This window comes from Colias eurytheme, chromosome 8, assembly GCF_061535395.1.
Source record: "Colias eurytheme isolate Ceu_HAF_F1 chromosome 8, ilColEury1 Martin Lab GWU primary, whole genome shotgun sequence".
NCBI classification, from domain to species: Eukaryota; Metazoa; Arthropoda; class Insecta; order Lepidoptera; family Pieridae; genus Colias; species Colias eurytheme.
Genome location: NC_142987.1, coordinates 8534473 through 8551299, shown reverse-complemented (window position 1 = coordinate 8551299; position 16827 = coordinate 8534473). Strand labels below are relative to the sequence as shown.

The window sequence follows — 16827 nt, the reverse complement described above, 5'->3', positions numbered from 1 at the left end:
TCTTCTATATTTATTTATATATCAGAAAAGCTATAAATGCAAAACTCACTGTTTTAATTTAAACGACCATATTCATTGAAAGTTTCGATAAACAATAATTGCCTCTGACATGAAATAATATATTTATCGTACTTACCTGAGAAGCTTACAATTAATGCGATCGAGTTTTCCTCAATTTTCCAGCATTTGTAGCACACAGTTTCAGCTTGAATATCACTTCACTTCATAATAAAATTAGAACGGACAGATAAATCAAACACAGTAAATTTGTATTTTACATGAAACAGTCTGAAACGCCGGCTGATTGCAATACTTAGCATTAAGTTCATCTATAGCGCATCATTTACAGTGTTAATGGGTTTTCCACACCGTACTGCAACAATATAAAGCGTTTGGGACACAGTTCACGGTGAATAGCGACCGATAACACTATCCATCACCCCATTATCTACACGCCTTGAAGTTAGCAACGAGTGCGCACGTCAAAATATACCATAAATAAAACCGTACAACGGGGTGTTCCACCCCATCCCCCGTTTTCGATCCATGTCGGCGTCAACAGAAATGATACTTTGAATCGAAATTTGAAATTTCAAGAGTCCCCAACGATTAAATCGATGCCGGCCGGCTTTAGCGTGCGTTAACGGACGACTATCGTATTCTTTGAGCTATCGTTGGCGGCACTGAGCAGAGGGGGCGGCGCCTCTTATAAAACCCGTATTACAATACGCTAAATCGTCTCCAGTCCTCTTATACTACAGTCGGAGCGCAAAACTTATTCAAACTGGAACAAGGAGTAGGTACCTAGTTACTAACCCATCAATACGTTTTAAACTTCTTTGCAATTAAGTCCGAATAATTGCGCATGTAAGAATCTCCTATTTATAATAATTATTGGATATATTTGAAAGGCTACTAAAGGCTAAATTATAGCCAAAAAAAATACGAGATGTATTATTTACAAAAGTAACTTTATGATTAATGATTACGTATAATTCATTTTATCATACCAGTAAGCCAACCAAACGTAGGAAGCCTTTTTAGACGTTAAGACGTGACGCGAAGAAAAAGGAAAGCGACAATTTTTCCGCTTCATATCTTTCTGTGCATTTCATTACTTCCGCTATTTGTGGACGTGAATCGACCTCGGGTACGGTCGTACAGCGTCGCGCCCTCTCGGATTAGACCGCGCGACTAATCGATAGTCAGGCATGCTTCCAACTTGCTACGCTACGTTATACCTACTACGAATTCACAAACGTAGCTTACTACAATTACTACACGTCGAAATCGAAAAGCCAATTTCAACTGGCGTAGCAGTCTCTCTATTTGGTATAACATGTTTAATTGTTTCATTGTATTGAAGTTGTTGCAAGAACACACTGAAATAAACCCTGGTTAGTCGAATTATAAGTTACAGTATTGTTCTTCTATATTATTTATAACTGCAGCAGCTACCTAATGAGTTTGTTCTGTATGCAATTAACAAAACATATACCTAGGTAAACTTTTTATGTAGAATATATTCTACAGGTTTCAGGTAGCTGCTGCAGTTATAAATAATATCACTACTCACTACATAGTATAAAACAAAGTCGCTTTCTCTGTCCCTATGTCCCTATGTCCCTTTGTACGCTTAAATCTTTGAAACTTCGCAACGGATTTTGATGCGGTTTTTTTTAATAGATAGAGTGATTCAAGAGGAAGGTTTATATGTGTAATAACATCAATTAAATAGTGGAGAAGTACTGTTATTTTTGAGGTTTCTAATGTGATGTCGTAAATAATTACATTTTTTCCGCTTACATTGCAAACGCAGGCTGAACCCTACGAGATTTATCAAAATAATGTACTAAGTATTATACACATTGAAGAGGTCTACAGAAAAGTCCGCGATGGTCTATCTCTTATGGATAACCCACATTAACTTTTTTTGGTCATTTACTTTTTACGACAAATAATGGTTTAAGCTTCAAATATAGGTAAGTATTTAATATGTGTTTTATTTTCAGGTAAAACACAGCTATTTTCGAAGCGATTTTAACCAATACAGCATTAATCCTTAAAGAATTAAATACCTTGAATACATTGTTTATTTAATATAGATCTATATGGCCCTTTACATCGTATGATTTAAATGAATATTTTCGAAGATATTACAGATTTAAAAATTGCGGGACGTAGCGTTTGCGGCGGAACCGGCCGGCCGCCATTGCACCCGTGCGAAGCCGGGGCGGGTCGCTAGTGAATATATAAATTATTGTTTTAATTTACTCGAGACTTGGCAAACGTATGCAGGTTATATAAAATAACAGATAACTAATGATCCTTATAAAACGTACATCATTCTCAAATTATATAGTATACATACTTAGGTACATATAATATTATATAAATAGTTTATTATATAAAAATAAATACTTACAACATAGACAGAATTTTATATTGAAAAAAAAAATACCGCATTTCTGTATAAAAATACATTTCAAAATTATCTAAGGACTAAGAGATATTCTCATGACCATCATTTTTTATCTCTGAATTAAGCCCATTGTCCACTACTTTTGTCTCGCCAAGAACTTCGAACTAAAATGTATCAGCTGCGCCAGCCCTCGCTCGCATTGAAAGTTAAATCCAAACTTCTAATGGTACCCTTTCGCCTTTAAATGACCGATCAAAAATAACATTTATTGCTAGTGATCTCAATTTCATAACTGTGTGTGTACCTTGTTCAATCAAAAGACTAGGTGTACTTATATATTTTCGCGTTATGCTGAAGCCCGTGTGCATTTTTGCGCCTCTAACCAAACGACCCGGAGTGAAACGTCTAGATTCTAGAATAACCACTAGTCCACGACACTGGCTAGAGAACTGGCTCTACCCGCGAACGTAGGAATGTCATAATATTCAAACAATTGGACCGTTGTGAACCCAGGGCCGTATTTTATTTATAAAAATTAACCTTCATGATTTAAGCAAGTAAGTATGAACTTGTTTGTTTTAACTTTACCATTCTGAAACATTTTTTAATTGATAATATTTACTTGGTTAACTACCTAAGTACCTACATATATTTTTTTTTTCTAAAAAGTAGACCGTAGGTAGGTACCGTAAGCATATATTATAATAGTTTCATAAACACGGAAAGAATATTCACAAAAATGTTAGGTAGAAAATTTTAAAAGTAATCTCAGAAAATTAAAACGAATCATTTAATTTTCACTCATTTGCTGGTGCGCATGAGACTAATGCCATGAGTTTTACTAACTATTTGTTGTCACTCAGAAATCTGAATACAAAATTCCTACATTAGGCGCGTTCCGATTCTCATTTAGATTATTAGAAAATGTTAGGTATGTGTAAGCAGTACTTACATAATATTATAACTTATGTATAGTAATTAGAAGGTATATAGGATTTCCCTACCTACCCGTTTTGATTCGTATAGAACTTCTTTTTATTGGTCTTATGTGAGTACTATGCATAAAAAAATAATATAGAATGGAAAAATAGTCAGTTTTCAATACATAAAAACTTTAATTCTATATGACAAAACCTATGGACAAAACATTACAAAATTATTACATTTGCCATAATAGTAGGTACATATTAGGTATCTAAGTAGTATTACGTAATTCTTATAAAAAAAGTACATACCTCTTTTAAATAATGCCAAATCGGGTGAATCTCTTAATTTCACACCTTTTAAACATTTGCATATTTGATCTGAGTTAAAACTTATTAGTTATTGATAAAATAAAAATTAAAAATCTATGAACGTCGATCCCCATCATTGATCCCCATCCCGCCAAAGCACAAAGTTTTTTTAATTAGATATCAATGTTGCCATTTGTTGCCTGCAATTTTTTTACTAATTAAAAAGTTAAAAAATTCATTTCATAAATTCATATTACAGAAAACTTTGTAAAAAAATACCTACTTATTTACCTACGTCATATTATTACACATTACTATATTTGTCATTTTTAAATTAGAATGAATACGCATATTACTTCCAAACGTCTTTTCTATGTGTTCGTTGTATAAATAAGTTTTAATGAAAAAATATAATAGGAAATTTCACAAAAAAGCAAGTTGGAGAATATAAGCCTTTGCGCAAACGAGGTGAACAGAAAATTGTAATTTAATATTGTAATAAGTACATATTCTGGTACAAACAAAACTTACAAAGTAGTTTTATGGAGTGTAGATAAAAGAGTATAATCTCTTGTCATATCTTAAGAGATATTTCCTAAAACTTTAATCATCGTTTTGTGTGTGGAAATAAATGTATATATCTTCGAGGTTTACCAACTTTATATACCTAATCATTAGCAAATACCGACGAATGAGTTTGGCGTTTGCTCATGGGTCATGAATATAACTTAAAACCTATGACCTATCCCAGAGCATTTTAAACCAACGTGTTGGTTTATGAAGACCTAAGCCTACCACTCAGTTTTTATTTATTTATAATAGCAATACAATGGCCTAGTGGCGCTGTCATCTTGGACGACATTGACACTTGACACTTGACAGTTTATAATTTTAATTTTCGTGACTACTGACTATAGTGGACTATAGTTTCACGTTCACACTTCACTTTTTTATTATTTAATAAAAAGATATGGTAAAAACGGTCCTTAATTGTATCAAAAGTTGATATATAATTCAACTTATTACCATCAATTCCAATTAATGCGTTTGAATACAATCATGAACAATATAAAGATATTACCGTAAGAATTCTTTCTTGCCTCTGTAAATTGTGTTATTTTTTATAGTGTTTCAAAAATGTTTATTATATTTTAGCGGTGATGAGATTGTGAAAAAAGGTGTAACCAGACTCGAGGCTAATTTACCTGAATTAGGATTGAAAGATGTAGTCCCCAATGGTTCTTGGTTAGAACAAAAACAAATTCAAGCATCACTGGAAGCCAAGAAGTGTCTCATAGAAGTTGAACGTATCGAAAAAAGGTAATTTATTTTAAATTGTAAAGTACCTGTATAAACAATTCACAAACTAGTTTTATCTACATTTTTAAACATTTTAAACAACTTTAATTTAAGTATTTCTTATATGCAGGTATGCAACCACAGTATTTCATGTAAAATCTACATAATTTTATAATATCTATTACAGAGGTCAACTCAGTCATGCAGAATGGAAAGATGAGCTCATGTTAGCTGAAGTAACGCAGAAGTGTGGCGGTTACTGGCAATACTTAGGTCACAATGTCGGGAGAATTCTTTATTTGAGACCTGAGGAAGCGCTGCTGTTGATGGAACTGGTTTGTTCATTTGTTTCGCTCTATTGTTGCTAAATTAGTATAAATTTCTGAAAGTTGTTTAATTGTAGTCCATTAGACTTTTTTATTTTAAGATTCAAATGTCAGATTTTAATATTTTTGAAACATTTGTTTACAATTGTTTAGAATTTTAATATTTCATACATTTGAGTACAGTATAAAATATTATTAACTTGATTCCAGAATTGTCTGCTACTTAAATATAGTGGAGTAACAGTATCACTACAACAAGCCTACACCTTACTACTGCAAGGGGATATAAACTTATTAAAATACAAAGTATATGCTTCATTAAGTAGGATAGGTTACAAAGTTTATAAACACAGAGCTCTTGTTAATAACAGATTAAAATCAGAACAGAAAATTGAGAAACTTGATGAAAATACAAGCATACCTTTGAGTGAATCCCAACTCAATGAAAATGTTACAAATAATGAAGATAAAACAAATGAAAGTACACTAGAAGGAGCTCTTGTTATTAATAGATTGAAAACAGAACAGAAACATGAAAACCTTGATGAAAATACAAGCATACCTTTGAGTGAATCCCAACTCAATGAAAATGTTACAAATAATGAAGATAAAACAAATGAAAGTACACTAGAAGGAGCTCTTGTTATTAATAGATTGAAAACAGAACAGAAACATGAAAACCTTGATGAAAATACAAGCATACCTTTGAGTGAATCCCAACTCAATGAAATTGTTACAAATAATGAAGATAAAACAAATGAAAGTACACTAGAAGGTGATACAGCCTGTACTTCTAATGGCACTAAAGAAACAAAAGTTCCCAGTAGTGAAAATGATAATAATGAGCATATAGAGCCAGAAAAAGATCACACAAGTGAAACAATCAGTGTACAATCATATAACTCTGTTTATAAAAGTTACCACAACAAGTTATCGAGATTAAAGAATAGGAAACTAAAAAAATGCTCTGCAACTACAACAAATGATATCTTCAGTACTATTCCAGATCTTTTAGAAAAGCGTACTGTGACTTTAAAGGTTCCGGAAGCCAAATATGTTCCAAATGACATGGTTCTTGAAGAATTATATACAATTAACTTAAGGAATGTGCCCAAAAAGTGTACAAGATCGTCTAGTTTATCTTATAGTTCTAGTGATGAAGCAAGTGGAAGTCACATAAAAAGATTAAGGACTGCATCCACCAGTGGCCCATCAAATTCAAATAGACCACATTCAACACAAATGTACCACAATAATCATTTTAGGCAGTTCTCCTATTTAAGACCCCAATCTAACTTCAATTACTTTAATATTAACATGCTATTCCACAGACCCTTTATTCAACAAATATTCTTTCCATCACCTTTCCAATCCCGAGGTTCCCTGTTCTTTCAAAGGCCTCAGTTTTATCAGAGATCACAGATATTTCAAAGGCTACCTCTTAACAACTTTAATTACTTTAACAGCAGAGGGAATAATTATGTAGCACAGAATAATGTAAGCAATCAAGAAGCTTACTTACAGAGGATAAAAACTTTGGCCCAAAAGTTGAAGCAACTTGTAGCAAGGGGTAATGTTAATCAAGATAACACTCAGTCCTTACAAAGACTCCTCAATACCTACAATTCAAGATACAAAACAAATCTAAGGCTTGGCCCATATTTCGATATTGTCACTGCTGATGCAATAGAAACTATTGACTTAGACATGGATGATGAAGAACCACAAAATAAAAAGCGAAAAACGGATGACGATTCTCTCGAGGATAACCTTAAATCAATTAAAATAATGGCTCTAGAATTGAAAAATCTTGAAATTAATGGCAAAGCAACACCAAGGCATAGACGAACATTCTCGAAATTACTAAAAACATTCAATAGATGTTACAATTGTGATTATTATTTAAATTCTGTACATGATGTAATTAATCGGAGACAAATTATTCTCGATTCCTCATCCGATACAGACTGTGTAATACAAGAAGAAACAACTAAAGCACCTGCACAGAAATGTAAAAAGAGTAAAAAATTAAGGAATCCCTTTAATATTCTCAAACGGTTGTCGGAAAAGCAAGATATTGCTAACGAAGCTAATATCTCAACGCATGACGAATGTGTAGAAATAAAAGATAAAAAATATACTGATGCTATCAAAGAAACTATAAAAGGCAAGTGGCTTCCTAGTGAGAACGATTTTGGTCGAGTAGAACTATGTGATGAATATGGCATAGATCCATTGTTATCAAAGACAAAACTCCTATATGATTTTGCCAAATTTAAATCAAATGCGTTTGAAAACTGGTTAGGATTGAAAATAGCTTTCTTGGAAAGTCTCAAAGAAAGTATTACTGAGATCCAGGATATTTCTATGTTCCAAACTCATTTTGATGTAGATTGCTTAGTTAAGCCTGAAGATTGTAGCGATACACAATCTGTACTTCAGAAATTAAGAATTATAAAATCGAACAAAGAAATTACTAGTAATTCAACACTGAATATTGATTTTGATGTATACAATAGAGATGTGGAGAATTTTAAGAAAACTGACCCTCCGACACCTCATTTCCGAATTATTTGCCTAGAGTGAGTATATTTAACCACTTATGGTTAGGGAGCCAGGTGCAAATTGGGTTCATTATTTCCTCTCAAGAGATAATTCGTCAGAAGCATCAGAGTATAGTATTATAAAGCCTCGTGAACGTCAGCTGGCGCTCGGTTGGGGGGGTGAGCGGCTGTAGCCTCACACGCACGTAGGAAAAAAAAAATACATTCATTCATTTCCTCTCAGCTAAAAATTTGTCAAATTGTAGCTACCCCAATATCTCAACGAAAAAAAAATAATCAGCTGGTTACAACATGGTGAATTAAACGTCAGCTGGTGTCTCGAACATGAAAAAAAATAATATATTTTCCGTGATTTCCTCTCAAACAAAAATTTACCTGATGATAGCTTATATGTAACTGTGGATAAATATATAAGTCAGCTGGCTGTATCTTGGTGGAAAAACCGTCAGCTGATACTTTGAAAGTTATTACATAGGAGTTAGACAAAAGCATCTATTGCCAATTTATATGCATCAGCTGACTAGGTTTTCCTCAACTTATTGCTAGCTGATTTTTTTTATTTATCGCATCAGTATATTAACAATCAGCTCACAAATTTTCATCTGAGAGGAAATGACGTATCTTTAATTATTCGACATTGCGCTTCAATATAAGAGTTGAGTTGAAATAAACATTCAGTATCAATATTTTTGAAACGAATAAGTATGTAATCAAATAATTTTATATATTTAAATAATTAAATAATCAATAAGAAATAAATGAACTAGTTACTCGATAAATAATATTTATCGAGTATCATCAGGTAAATTTTTGTTTGAGAGGAAATCACGGAAAATATATTATTTTTTTTCATGTTCGAGACACCAGCTGACGTTTAATACACCATGTTGTAACCAGCTGATTATTTTTTTTCGTTGAGATATTGGGTTAGCTACAATTTGACAAATTTTTAGCTGAGAGGAAATGAATGAATGTATTTTTTTTTTCCTACGTGCGTGGGAGGCTACAACCGCTCTTCCCCCCAACCGAGCTCCAGCTGACGTTCACGAGGCTTCATAATACTATACTTTGATGCATTTTACTAATTACCGCTTGAGAGGAACTTGGTCATAAAATCGGCTGCTGGCTCCCGGACCATTATAATTATAATTTAAAATTGTTTCTAAAATTACACTGAAACCAGAATAATTGTATTATGTAAAAGTCATAGCATATTATCATAGTCTGGTTCAATTTATTATAAACACTTGGTTGTTGTCATGTTCATGTATTTTTTTTTATCTTAATATATATAAATCTCGTGTCACAATGTTTGTCCTCAATGGAATCCTAAACCACTTAACCGATTATAATAAAATTCGCACACCATGTGCAGTTCGATCCAACTTGAGACTCTCAAGTTGGATTGAGAGATAGAATATGTTTTATCCCGGAAATCCCACGGGAAAGGGAACTATGCGGGGTTTTCTCTTAAAACGCGGGCGAAGCCGCGGGCGGATAGCTAGTAAATTATATAAATAAATTAGCTATCTTTTAATTAGATAAATATACTTGTAACTCTCATAAAAAGTTGTATTCTGTTTCTGTTATTTCTGTCGGAAAACTGCATTTAATAATAAAAATGGATATATATTAATATTGTATGAGTTGATAATATTAATAAACTTAATTTTCAGGGAATCATCATCACTACCAGCAGCGTCAGAAATCAAAGCACTCCACTCAAAATACACAGACAATGTCCCAATAGTGTTCGCTCTAGTCAGTATGAGCTCAGTATCATACTTACAAGTTAAACCTATGGAAATACCTGTACATACTCCGAGTGATAACTATCGATAACATGTTTATGTTATGGGTGAATTTAATAAGACAACTATTATAATATATTATACAGTATATCATGTACAAATACATACATTTTTAATTTCATACATTTTTACGAAATAAAAGGATAGATGAAACTGCTCTTCAATATATTATATTCACAACAATATTATATATTTTCAAATGTATTATCATATCTGAAAGTATTGAAAGCAAAATTGTTGCAAAAAATAATTTTCTAGGTAAGAACATGGAATATACAAAATTTGTAGATATTATATTATACAGTATCCTATAATATTAAATACCATTTTACTACTAATACACATAAAAAGACTACAAATATTATACACGAGTACTACACACGTACAAAAATATTGATGTAACATATATATGTCGGCGCAACGACGATAAACGACTACCCTCAAACTACTAAATAATTATAACTAGCTAAAGTTTACTTTGATCTTTTTAAATAAGTGGTTGATTCATTAATCAACCACTAATGAAACAATTAAATTAACGAAATAATTAATGTTTGTTAAAACTGATGAAAATTCATTGTAAAAATTCGAGTGGCAACACTCAAACTAATTCTTGTGAGTCATGGTTCGCTTTAAATACGAGCGCCCGACGGCACAGAGCACATTCACTCGCCGGCCGTCGGAGCGTTCGGAGCTCTCTCTAAAATTAGTAATTTCGACGTGAATTAAAAAGGCAGTAAAAATACCTACGGGCGTTCTACTTCGAGTATGAGCGTCTGCTCTGATGATGGTGACGTCAGAATTGCTGACGTCACTCTTTTAAAAATAGCCTTTGGGCCCCTTCTTCCGTCATCAGAAGTTGGATAGAATTCAAGCTCTCTCTTTTTAAATGTTAAACGTTTACGTAGTTTTGTAACGGCATACTGGCGTTTGTGTTTTTTCGTGCGTTGTGTAAAGTAAAAGTTTGTTACGTGGATTATTGTAACGGGAGTGTAGTTCATCGAAGGAATTGTGTGTGTTATCTGAGCTGCGCCTCTCTTTGTGATAAGCATAAATTTACGAGAACCTCCGAGAAATCTACGAGAACCTCCGAGAAATCTACGAGAACCTTCGAGAATCTGCCTATATCACAAATGAGTAGGTGTTGATCACATGATACGCGAATGGACTGTCTCTGTCATGTGGAGTGTTCAGTATTCTGAAAGGTCAGTGTGGCCGAGGCAGTGTGTTTTTGAAATCCCGAGATGAACTACCGTAGTGTTGTAATACGAGAAAAGGCGTACGAGGACGTACGATTGTCAATATGGCCGTGTTAGACTTAAAATCTACGAGAACCTTCGAGAACCTCCGAGAAATCTACGAGAACCTTCGAGACTCTCCGAGAACCTGTTACTAGACTGTCTGGTGCAGTCTGATACACAAATTCCTATAGCAGATTTCACTTGGTCGGTCCAGCGCATTGGTGACCTGCTTGGCATTGTTACAGACATTTACTACGAGGCTGGTGCAGAGCGCGCACCGCCTGTCAGTATGGCCGTGTCGGCGCAACGACGATAAACGACTACCCTCAAACTACTAAATAATTATAACTAGCTAAAGTTTACTTTGATCTTTTTAAATAAGTGGTTGATTCATTAATCAACCACTAATGAAACAATTAAATTAACGAAATAATTAATGTTTGTTAAAACTGATGAAAATTCATTGTAAAAATTCGAGTGGCAACACTCAAACTAATTCTTGTGAGTCATGGTTCGCTTTAAATACGAGCGCCCGACGGCACAGAGCACATTCACTCGCCGGCCGTCGGAGCGTTCGGAGCTCTCTCTAAAATTAGTAATTTCGACGTGAATTAAAAAGGCAGTAAAAATACCTACGGGCGTTCTACTTCGAGTATGAGCGTCTGCTCTGATGATGGTGACGTCAGAATTGCTGACGTCACTCTTTTAAAAATAGCCTTTGGGCCCCTTCTTCCGTCATATACAATAGGTAACCAATCTAAGTATTTATTTAAAATTCCCCGAGTTTTTATTTTTAAATACATAATATATGTATATAAACTCACAAAGTCCTGATACAATATAAAAAATAAGAAGATGTTTCAAAGTTATTATTGTACATCATCCAGAATGGCAATAGAAAGGTCAGTTAATTGCCTGACTTATGTAAGTGAGATGTAAATGTAGTACATGATACATAATTATAATGCTTCATGCGTAAAAGATTATGCGCGACTTACAATTTTTAAAGGGCCGTTGCCTTTTTAAAATACTAATGATGTCTAAAAAAGATATACATTGTATTGTATATCTTTGTTATACATCATTGATTTAAGGATAATTCAAATTTTATTTTCGTTTTGTTTGTTTTTTTTATATATATTTTCTTAGCTTCTATCGCGGGCCTTGAGCGCGGGGACGGAATCGAGAAATTCCGTAACGAAAAAACCTCACGCTCCCCACTCCAACCGGCTCGAAGGTGTGGCTTGAAGGCATAGCATGCAATAGCTTTACCGCGGCAGTCCCCGAGTTCCACACGACACACTTCTTTTTTATACTTAGCATTGTATCAACGACGTCAGGGATTGTTTTCATGCAACTTCCTTCTTGAACTACAAAAATGTTATATTAAGTTGTTTTGTTAATAAATAAAAACATATATTTACTTACCTCTTTTATTTCATACCTTTATCTGGGGGCAGGCTGTGTGTATACTATGATAATATTATTATTTATTATGTTTACTATGTATTTTACATAAAATAAAAAGGCTACTAGCGGGTTTCAGTACTGTTTTAATAAGTACTAGATTTCCGCCCGCGGCTTCGCCCGCGTTTCCAAAGGAAAACCCGCATAGTTCCCGTGGGATTTCCGGGATAAAAACTATCCTATGTGTTAATCCAAGTTACCCTCTATATGTGTGCTAAATTTCATTGTAATCGGTTCAGTAGTTTTTACGTGAAAGAGTAACAAACATCCATACATCCTTACAAACTTTCGCCTTTATAATAGTATTAAGATATCTAGTCTTTTTCACATAAAAGGTAAATAAAAAAAGTCAGTAACTAGGTACTCGGGAATTTCAATAATATTTTTATCTGTCGACTTTCAAGCATTCAGAATTTAATTTTAAAATAGTTACATAAAACTACATAAAGATATCCCGAATATATTTTTTATGATTTATGGATTTTGGTATAGAGATAGCTTGAGATTTGAGAAAGGACATAGGATAGGTTTTATCCCGAAAATCCCACAAGAATAGGAATTAAGCGGCTTTTTCTTTGACTACGCTGGCCACAGAGGCGGGCGAATCCGCTGGCGGAAAGCTGGTAATTAAATAAAAGAAAAACAATTTTATATTAAACATTTTATTCGTCTATTTAAATCCAATAGTTACAATACACAATACTCGTACTCGTATATTCGTTTACATACACAACCATTGTTTTTTTAATAAAGCTATCGCTAATTTAATTTAAGGCGTAGGTAACTTATAGCAGCTAGTTAATTATTGCTATATTAAATTAAAAATTATCCACCGATTTTTCCACTTACGTACTAAGTAGGTATTTATGTGATATAAAATTTGGCAAAATTATAATATCTAGAATTGGCATAGGAATGTACAGTGAAGTGCATTAGGAACTTTCGATGATAGAATTAGGTGATAATTTATTTAGGAACTAGAAGGTTGGATTGTGAAAAAAGTTTAGGAAAATCAATGAAGACATGCACACAAACAAAAATGTCTATGATCTTTATTTTTTACTTTTAATTACCTATTTTTGTTTTATTTACTAATGAAAATTATGAAATCAGGTCGAATTTGTTACGTTTACCCTATTAAAAATGTAATTTTAATTGTTGTTGGCAACTAAGTCTAATACTGTGAAGTTTTTCGCTTACGGCTTATCACAGATAAACTATTTTTTAATGAATAACATCGAGTTAATATGTACTATGAATAATAGGTTTTTCCCTAATTCACAACGTAAGCTTACTTTAATGATTTTTAGAACAATAATTAATAATACAATAGTAAACTACAGCGGGTATCATATTGTTTTGTAAATATTTATATAATTTCCTAAATAAATCACAACGTAATAGATATGTTACAAGCGTAGTTATTTTAGTACTAATTAATAGATATTTTTTTAAAGTCCGCGCCAAACTTTATGTAGAACGATACCTACGGTATTCGAAGAGAACCTTCATATTCTGTTAATTACCTATATTAATTAAAGTAATTTTTAACTGTAGAATCGAATATCAAGGGTTCAATTTGTATAAAGTTTGGCAAGGACTTTAACTTACCCACAGACTAGGCTCATTAATGATATTATCTACTAATATATTATTTTAAATTTTAATGACTAAAGGTACACCTATAATACTTGGATCACAGTCAAAAGCAAATAAGGACGTCTAAACATGTTTTATACTATATACAGCCTTAGTATACATTCTACTTACAAACACAAAAGACTTTTCAGATCTTAGGTATATTATTACAGGAAGTACGGAGTACCGAGTTAACTAAATCATAAAAAAAAACCTAAAAGGAAGTTATAAAAAAGCCAAGAGTTCCATAGATACCTAATGTTTGAAGCATATTTTACAGTTTTTAATATTCCATGAAATCCTTCTTCCGCGAAAAGCTTAGAGTTTAACAAAAAGGAGTAGGTGGGCATATCTCATGGCCATTTAAAATTAATGCCAGATAGTTCGTAAAACTTTTCATTGTGCGGTTTATAAAATTCTTTCAGACGATCTAATACAGCTTGCTCTATATGGGGATGATTTCTGCCCTTGGTTTTACCCAAACAGTGTGGTATCGACTTTGTTTCAGATTTAAGAAGACATGGGAAGCCCTTCGTTGAGTTGAAATAAAAATGCTTGTCCGTGATAACTCGTTTGAGACCGAGGAAATCCTGAAAATTATGTAATATTAAATTCACTGGCGATAAGAAAACTAACTTAAAATTATTAATAAAAAAGTTTCGTATTAGAAACGTCACGTACAGCTATATGGAGAAAACTTTATACACATTAAAATCTACGGCTAGACACAATAAAATGCATTGTTCATCATACCTATATCATCATCATACCTACATATTCACCCCATGGAAATCGAACCCACATACTTTGAAGGCAGGTTTACTTCTGTGCCAAATTTAGGTATTCGGTTACTGTGTAGCGACTATCTTTCTCTTATAATACAAGTGAAATAAAGATTAAGTTAGGACCCACCTGAACTCTAGCCATTTCAGCAGCTGGATCAGCAACTAGTCTCTCACCATTTATCAATAAAAGTCTAGATTTAGGAAACCTACGCAGCCATCTACGATATGGTCGCGCATATATCCCCAATCTTACTGGTGGCCATGATGCATCTATGGCCCAAGCCCCGCCCCATTGTAAAGTGCTGTTTATGAGGGCGAAGTCTTCGAAACGAGGTAATCCTGGTCGTTTGCTGTATGAAAATAAATATTTAGCAACTACTCAATATACAATTAACTTTGCAATAAAAAAGACAGCTCTGCACGAAAAAACGAATAGGTATATTATGTAAAAGTAAACGACATAAGAGAAGAACAAAGTTACACCGTCCTCCGCTAATTAAAAACACAAACACAATATGTCTATTGCGTACTATATTTTAAAATTTGAACATTTTCTAACACCCTGTATTTGGTACATTTACCTTACCTAGCAGACTGAGTATAATCGCTTATTGCTCGCGTCACGGGATCTCTAACAACAGCCAGCAGTTTTACAAGAGGGTTCATAGCAAATACTCGTTTAGGGGCGGATTTCGTCACCCAATACGAAGGTGTCTTTTCCATTGTAATCTGCCCTTCTAGCGTTGGCGGCATTTTATCTCTGCAAAAAAATATTGTATTGATCATTATAGATAATGAAAAGAAATGATAAAAAAATATAAAAATATTATTAAAATAATAATGCGTAAGTAGTTACGTACCTGTACCATTCGAAACCTTTGTGATAGTACTTGTCAAAGAAATGAACTTCTGATCCTGCGGCTCGCACGTCTGGATGCAGCCTATATTTAAAATAATTACTGAATATTTTTATATTTAAACTTTTATTCAATATTTGGAAACCTATAAGATTATAAACATAATTATTTACAAGAATAAGAATAATCATTACCTTAAAAATTCTAATAACGCCCGTGTACCACATTTCTTTACGCCTATAATGAGAGCATCTGGAAGTTTTTTAATGGGTATTTGGTTGGATTTATGTAATCGGCGATACTCGTAACTTCCATCTAAGCTTAATCCCAAAAACGTAGCAAATTTAAATGCTGCGTCTTTATATTTTGAAATGTGGTTCCAAGAAAGCCTGACTGAGACCTGAAATTTGAATAAAGTTTTACAGTTTCATTAATTCAATACAATATTAATGGTAGTATTATAGATAATAATTGATACTTACCTTACGTTCATCAACTAAGGAAGTATTCAACACATATAATAAATATAATAGAAATAATAATGTGAAATATATAAACGTAGTTCGTTTGGAAGAAAGTGGTGTCCATCTCATTGCTGCTTTTGGAAGGCATTTGTAACACTTTATTTAATCTACAATAATTGAAACCGACTATCTAGTAATATAAATAAACATCATCATTCGATTTAACGCTACTCTTTATTTCTTTTTTACAAAACACGCTATAATTAAACAACCCGCACCCCGCAATGCGATACATTTGTATTATTAGCAGTGCGCAGTCGCGAAATGTTTATTTTATGAATGAACAAGATATTCATGAATTCATGTATGGCTCCTTGCCAAAAATAAATAAATTGATAATGGAAACATCGCTGAAAATATTTTAAATTCGTACAAGTTTACGTAGAGGCATTAAATTTTCCCGCTCCTAACCCTAAAGTGCCTTATGCCTAAACTTTAGCTTACTGAATAAAAAAAAATGGTATCTAATTATCTATGGTACGATTTTTTTATAATGTTAGCTGCGTTTAATATTACTATTCTAATATACATTTTATCACTTAATGAAATATTAACTTTAGCTACCTTTTTTTAAAGAATCAGAAAAATTTAAATTATCAAGAGCTCACAAATGAATATGCTCTAAGTAAGTCCGATTATCCAAATTGACGGGCACACC

At 33.0% G+C, this 16827-nt stretch overlaps 2 protein-coding genes across 2 annotated transcripts; one reads left to right on the top strand and one right to left on the bottom strand.

The window, feature by feature from the left end:
* The first annotated feature begins 4582 nt into the window (after positions 1-4582).
* Positions 4583-10061, top strand: Tsen54 (tRNA splicing endonuclease subunit 54). The gene is made up of 5 exons (XM_090104845.1): positions 4583-4739; positions 4813-4977; positions 5144-5291; positions 5493-7864; positions 9523-10061. Exons 1-5 carry the CDS (start codon positions 4699-4701, stop codon positions 9686-9688), a joined length of 2892 nt encoding a protein of 963 aa, XP_089960971.1. The 5' UTR covers positions 4583-4698; the 3' UTR covers positions 9689-10061.
* A 4291-nt stretch (positions 10062-14352) lies between these two features.
* Hs3st-B (Heparan sulfate 3-O sulfotransferase-B) lies at positions 14353-16358 on the bottom strand. Its single transcript, XM_090104979.1, has 6 exons — positions 16128-16358; positions 15840-16045; positions 15649-15729; positions 15375-15548; positions 14916-15138; positions 14353-14593 (listed from the first exon to the last, which is right to left on the bottom strand). Exons 1-6 carry the CDS (start codon positions 16236-16238, stop codon positions 14357-14359), a joined length of 1032 nt encoding a protein of 343 aa, XP_089961105.1. The 5' UTR covers positions 16239-16358; the 3' UTR covers positions 14353-14356.
* Positions 16359-16827: the final 469 nt, after the last annotated feature.

Excerpts from the sequence above, each read along its gene's own strand:
- Tsen54 (XM_090104845.1), top strand. The coding sequence starts at position 4,699 with ATGCGTTTGAATACAATCATGAACAATATAAAGATATTACC. Across the intron at positions 4,740-4,812 it reads AACAATATAAAGATATTACC|CGGTGATGAGATTGTGAAAA; the intron begins GTAAGAATTCTT and ends ATTATATTTTAG. Across the intron at positions 4,978-5,143 it reads GTTGAACGTATCGAAAAAAG|AGGTCAACTCAGTCATGCAG; the intron begins GTAATTTATTTT and ends TATCTATTACAG.
- Hs3st-B (XM_090104979.1), bottom strand. The coding sequence starts at position 16,238 with ATGAGATGGACACCACTTTCTTCCAAACGAACTACGTTTATATATTTC. Across the intron at positions 16,046-16,127 it reads CCTTAGTTGATGAACGTAAG|GTCTCAGTCAGGCTTTCTTG; the intron begins GTAAGTATCAAT and ends TTCAAATTTCAG. Across the intron at positions 15,549-15,648 it reads AAAGGTTTCGAATGGTACAG|AGATAAAATGCCGCCAACGC; the intron begins GTACGTAACTAC and ends ATTTTTTTGCAG.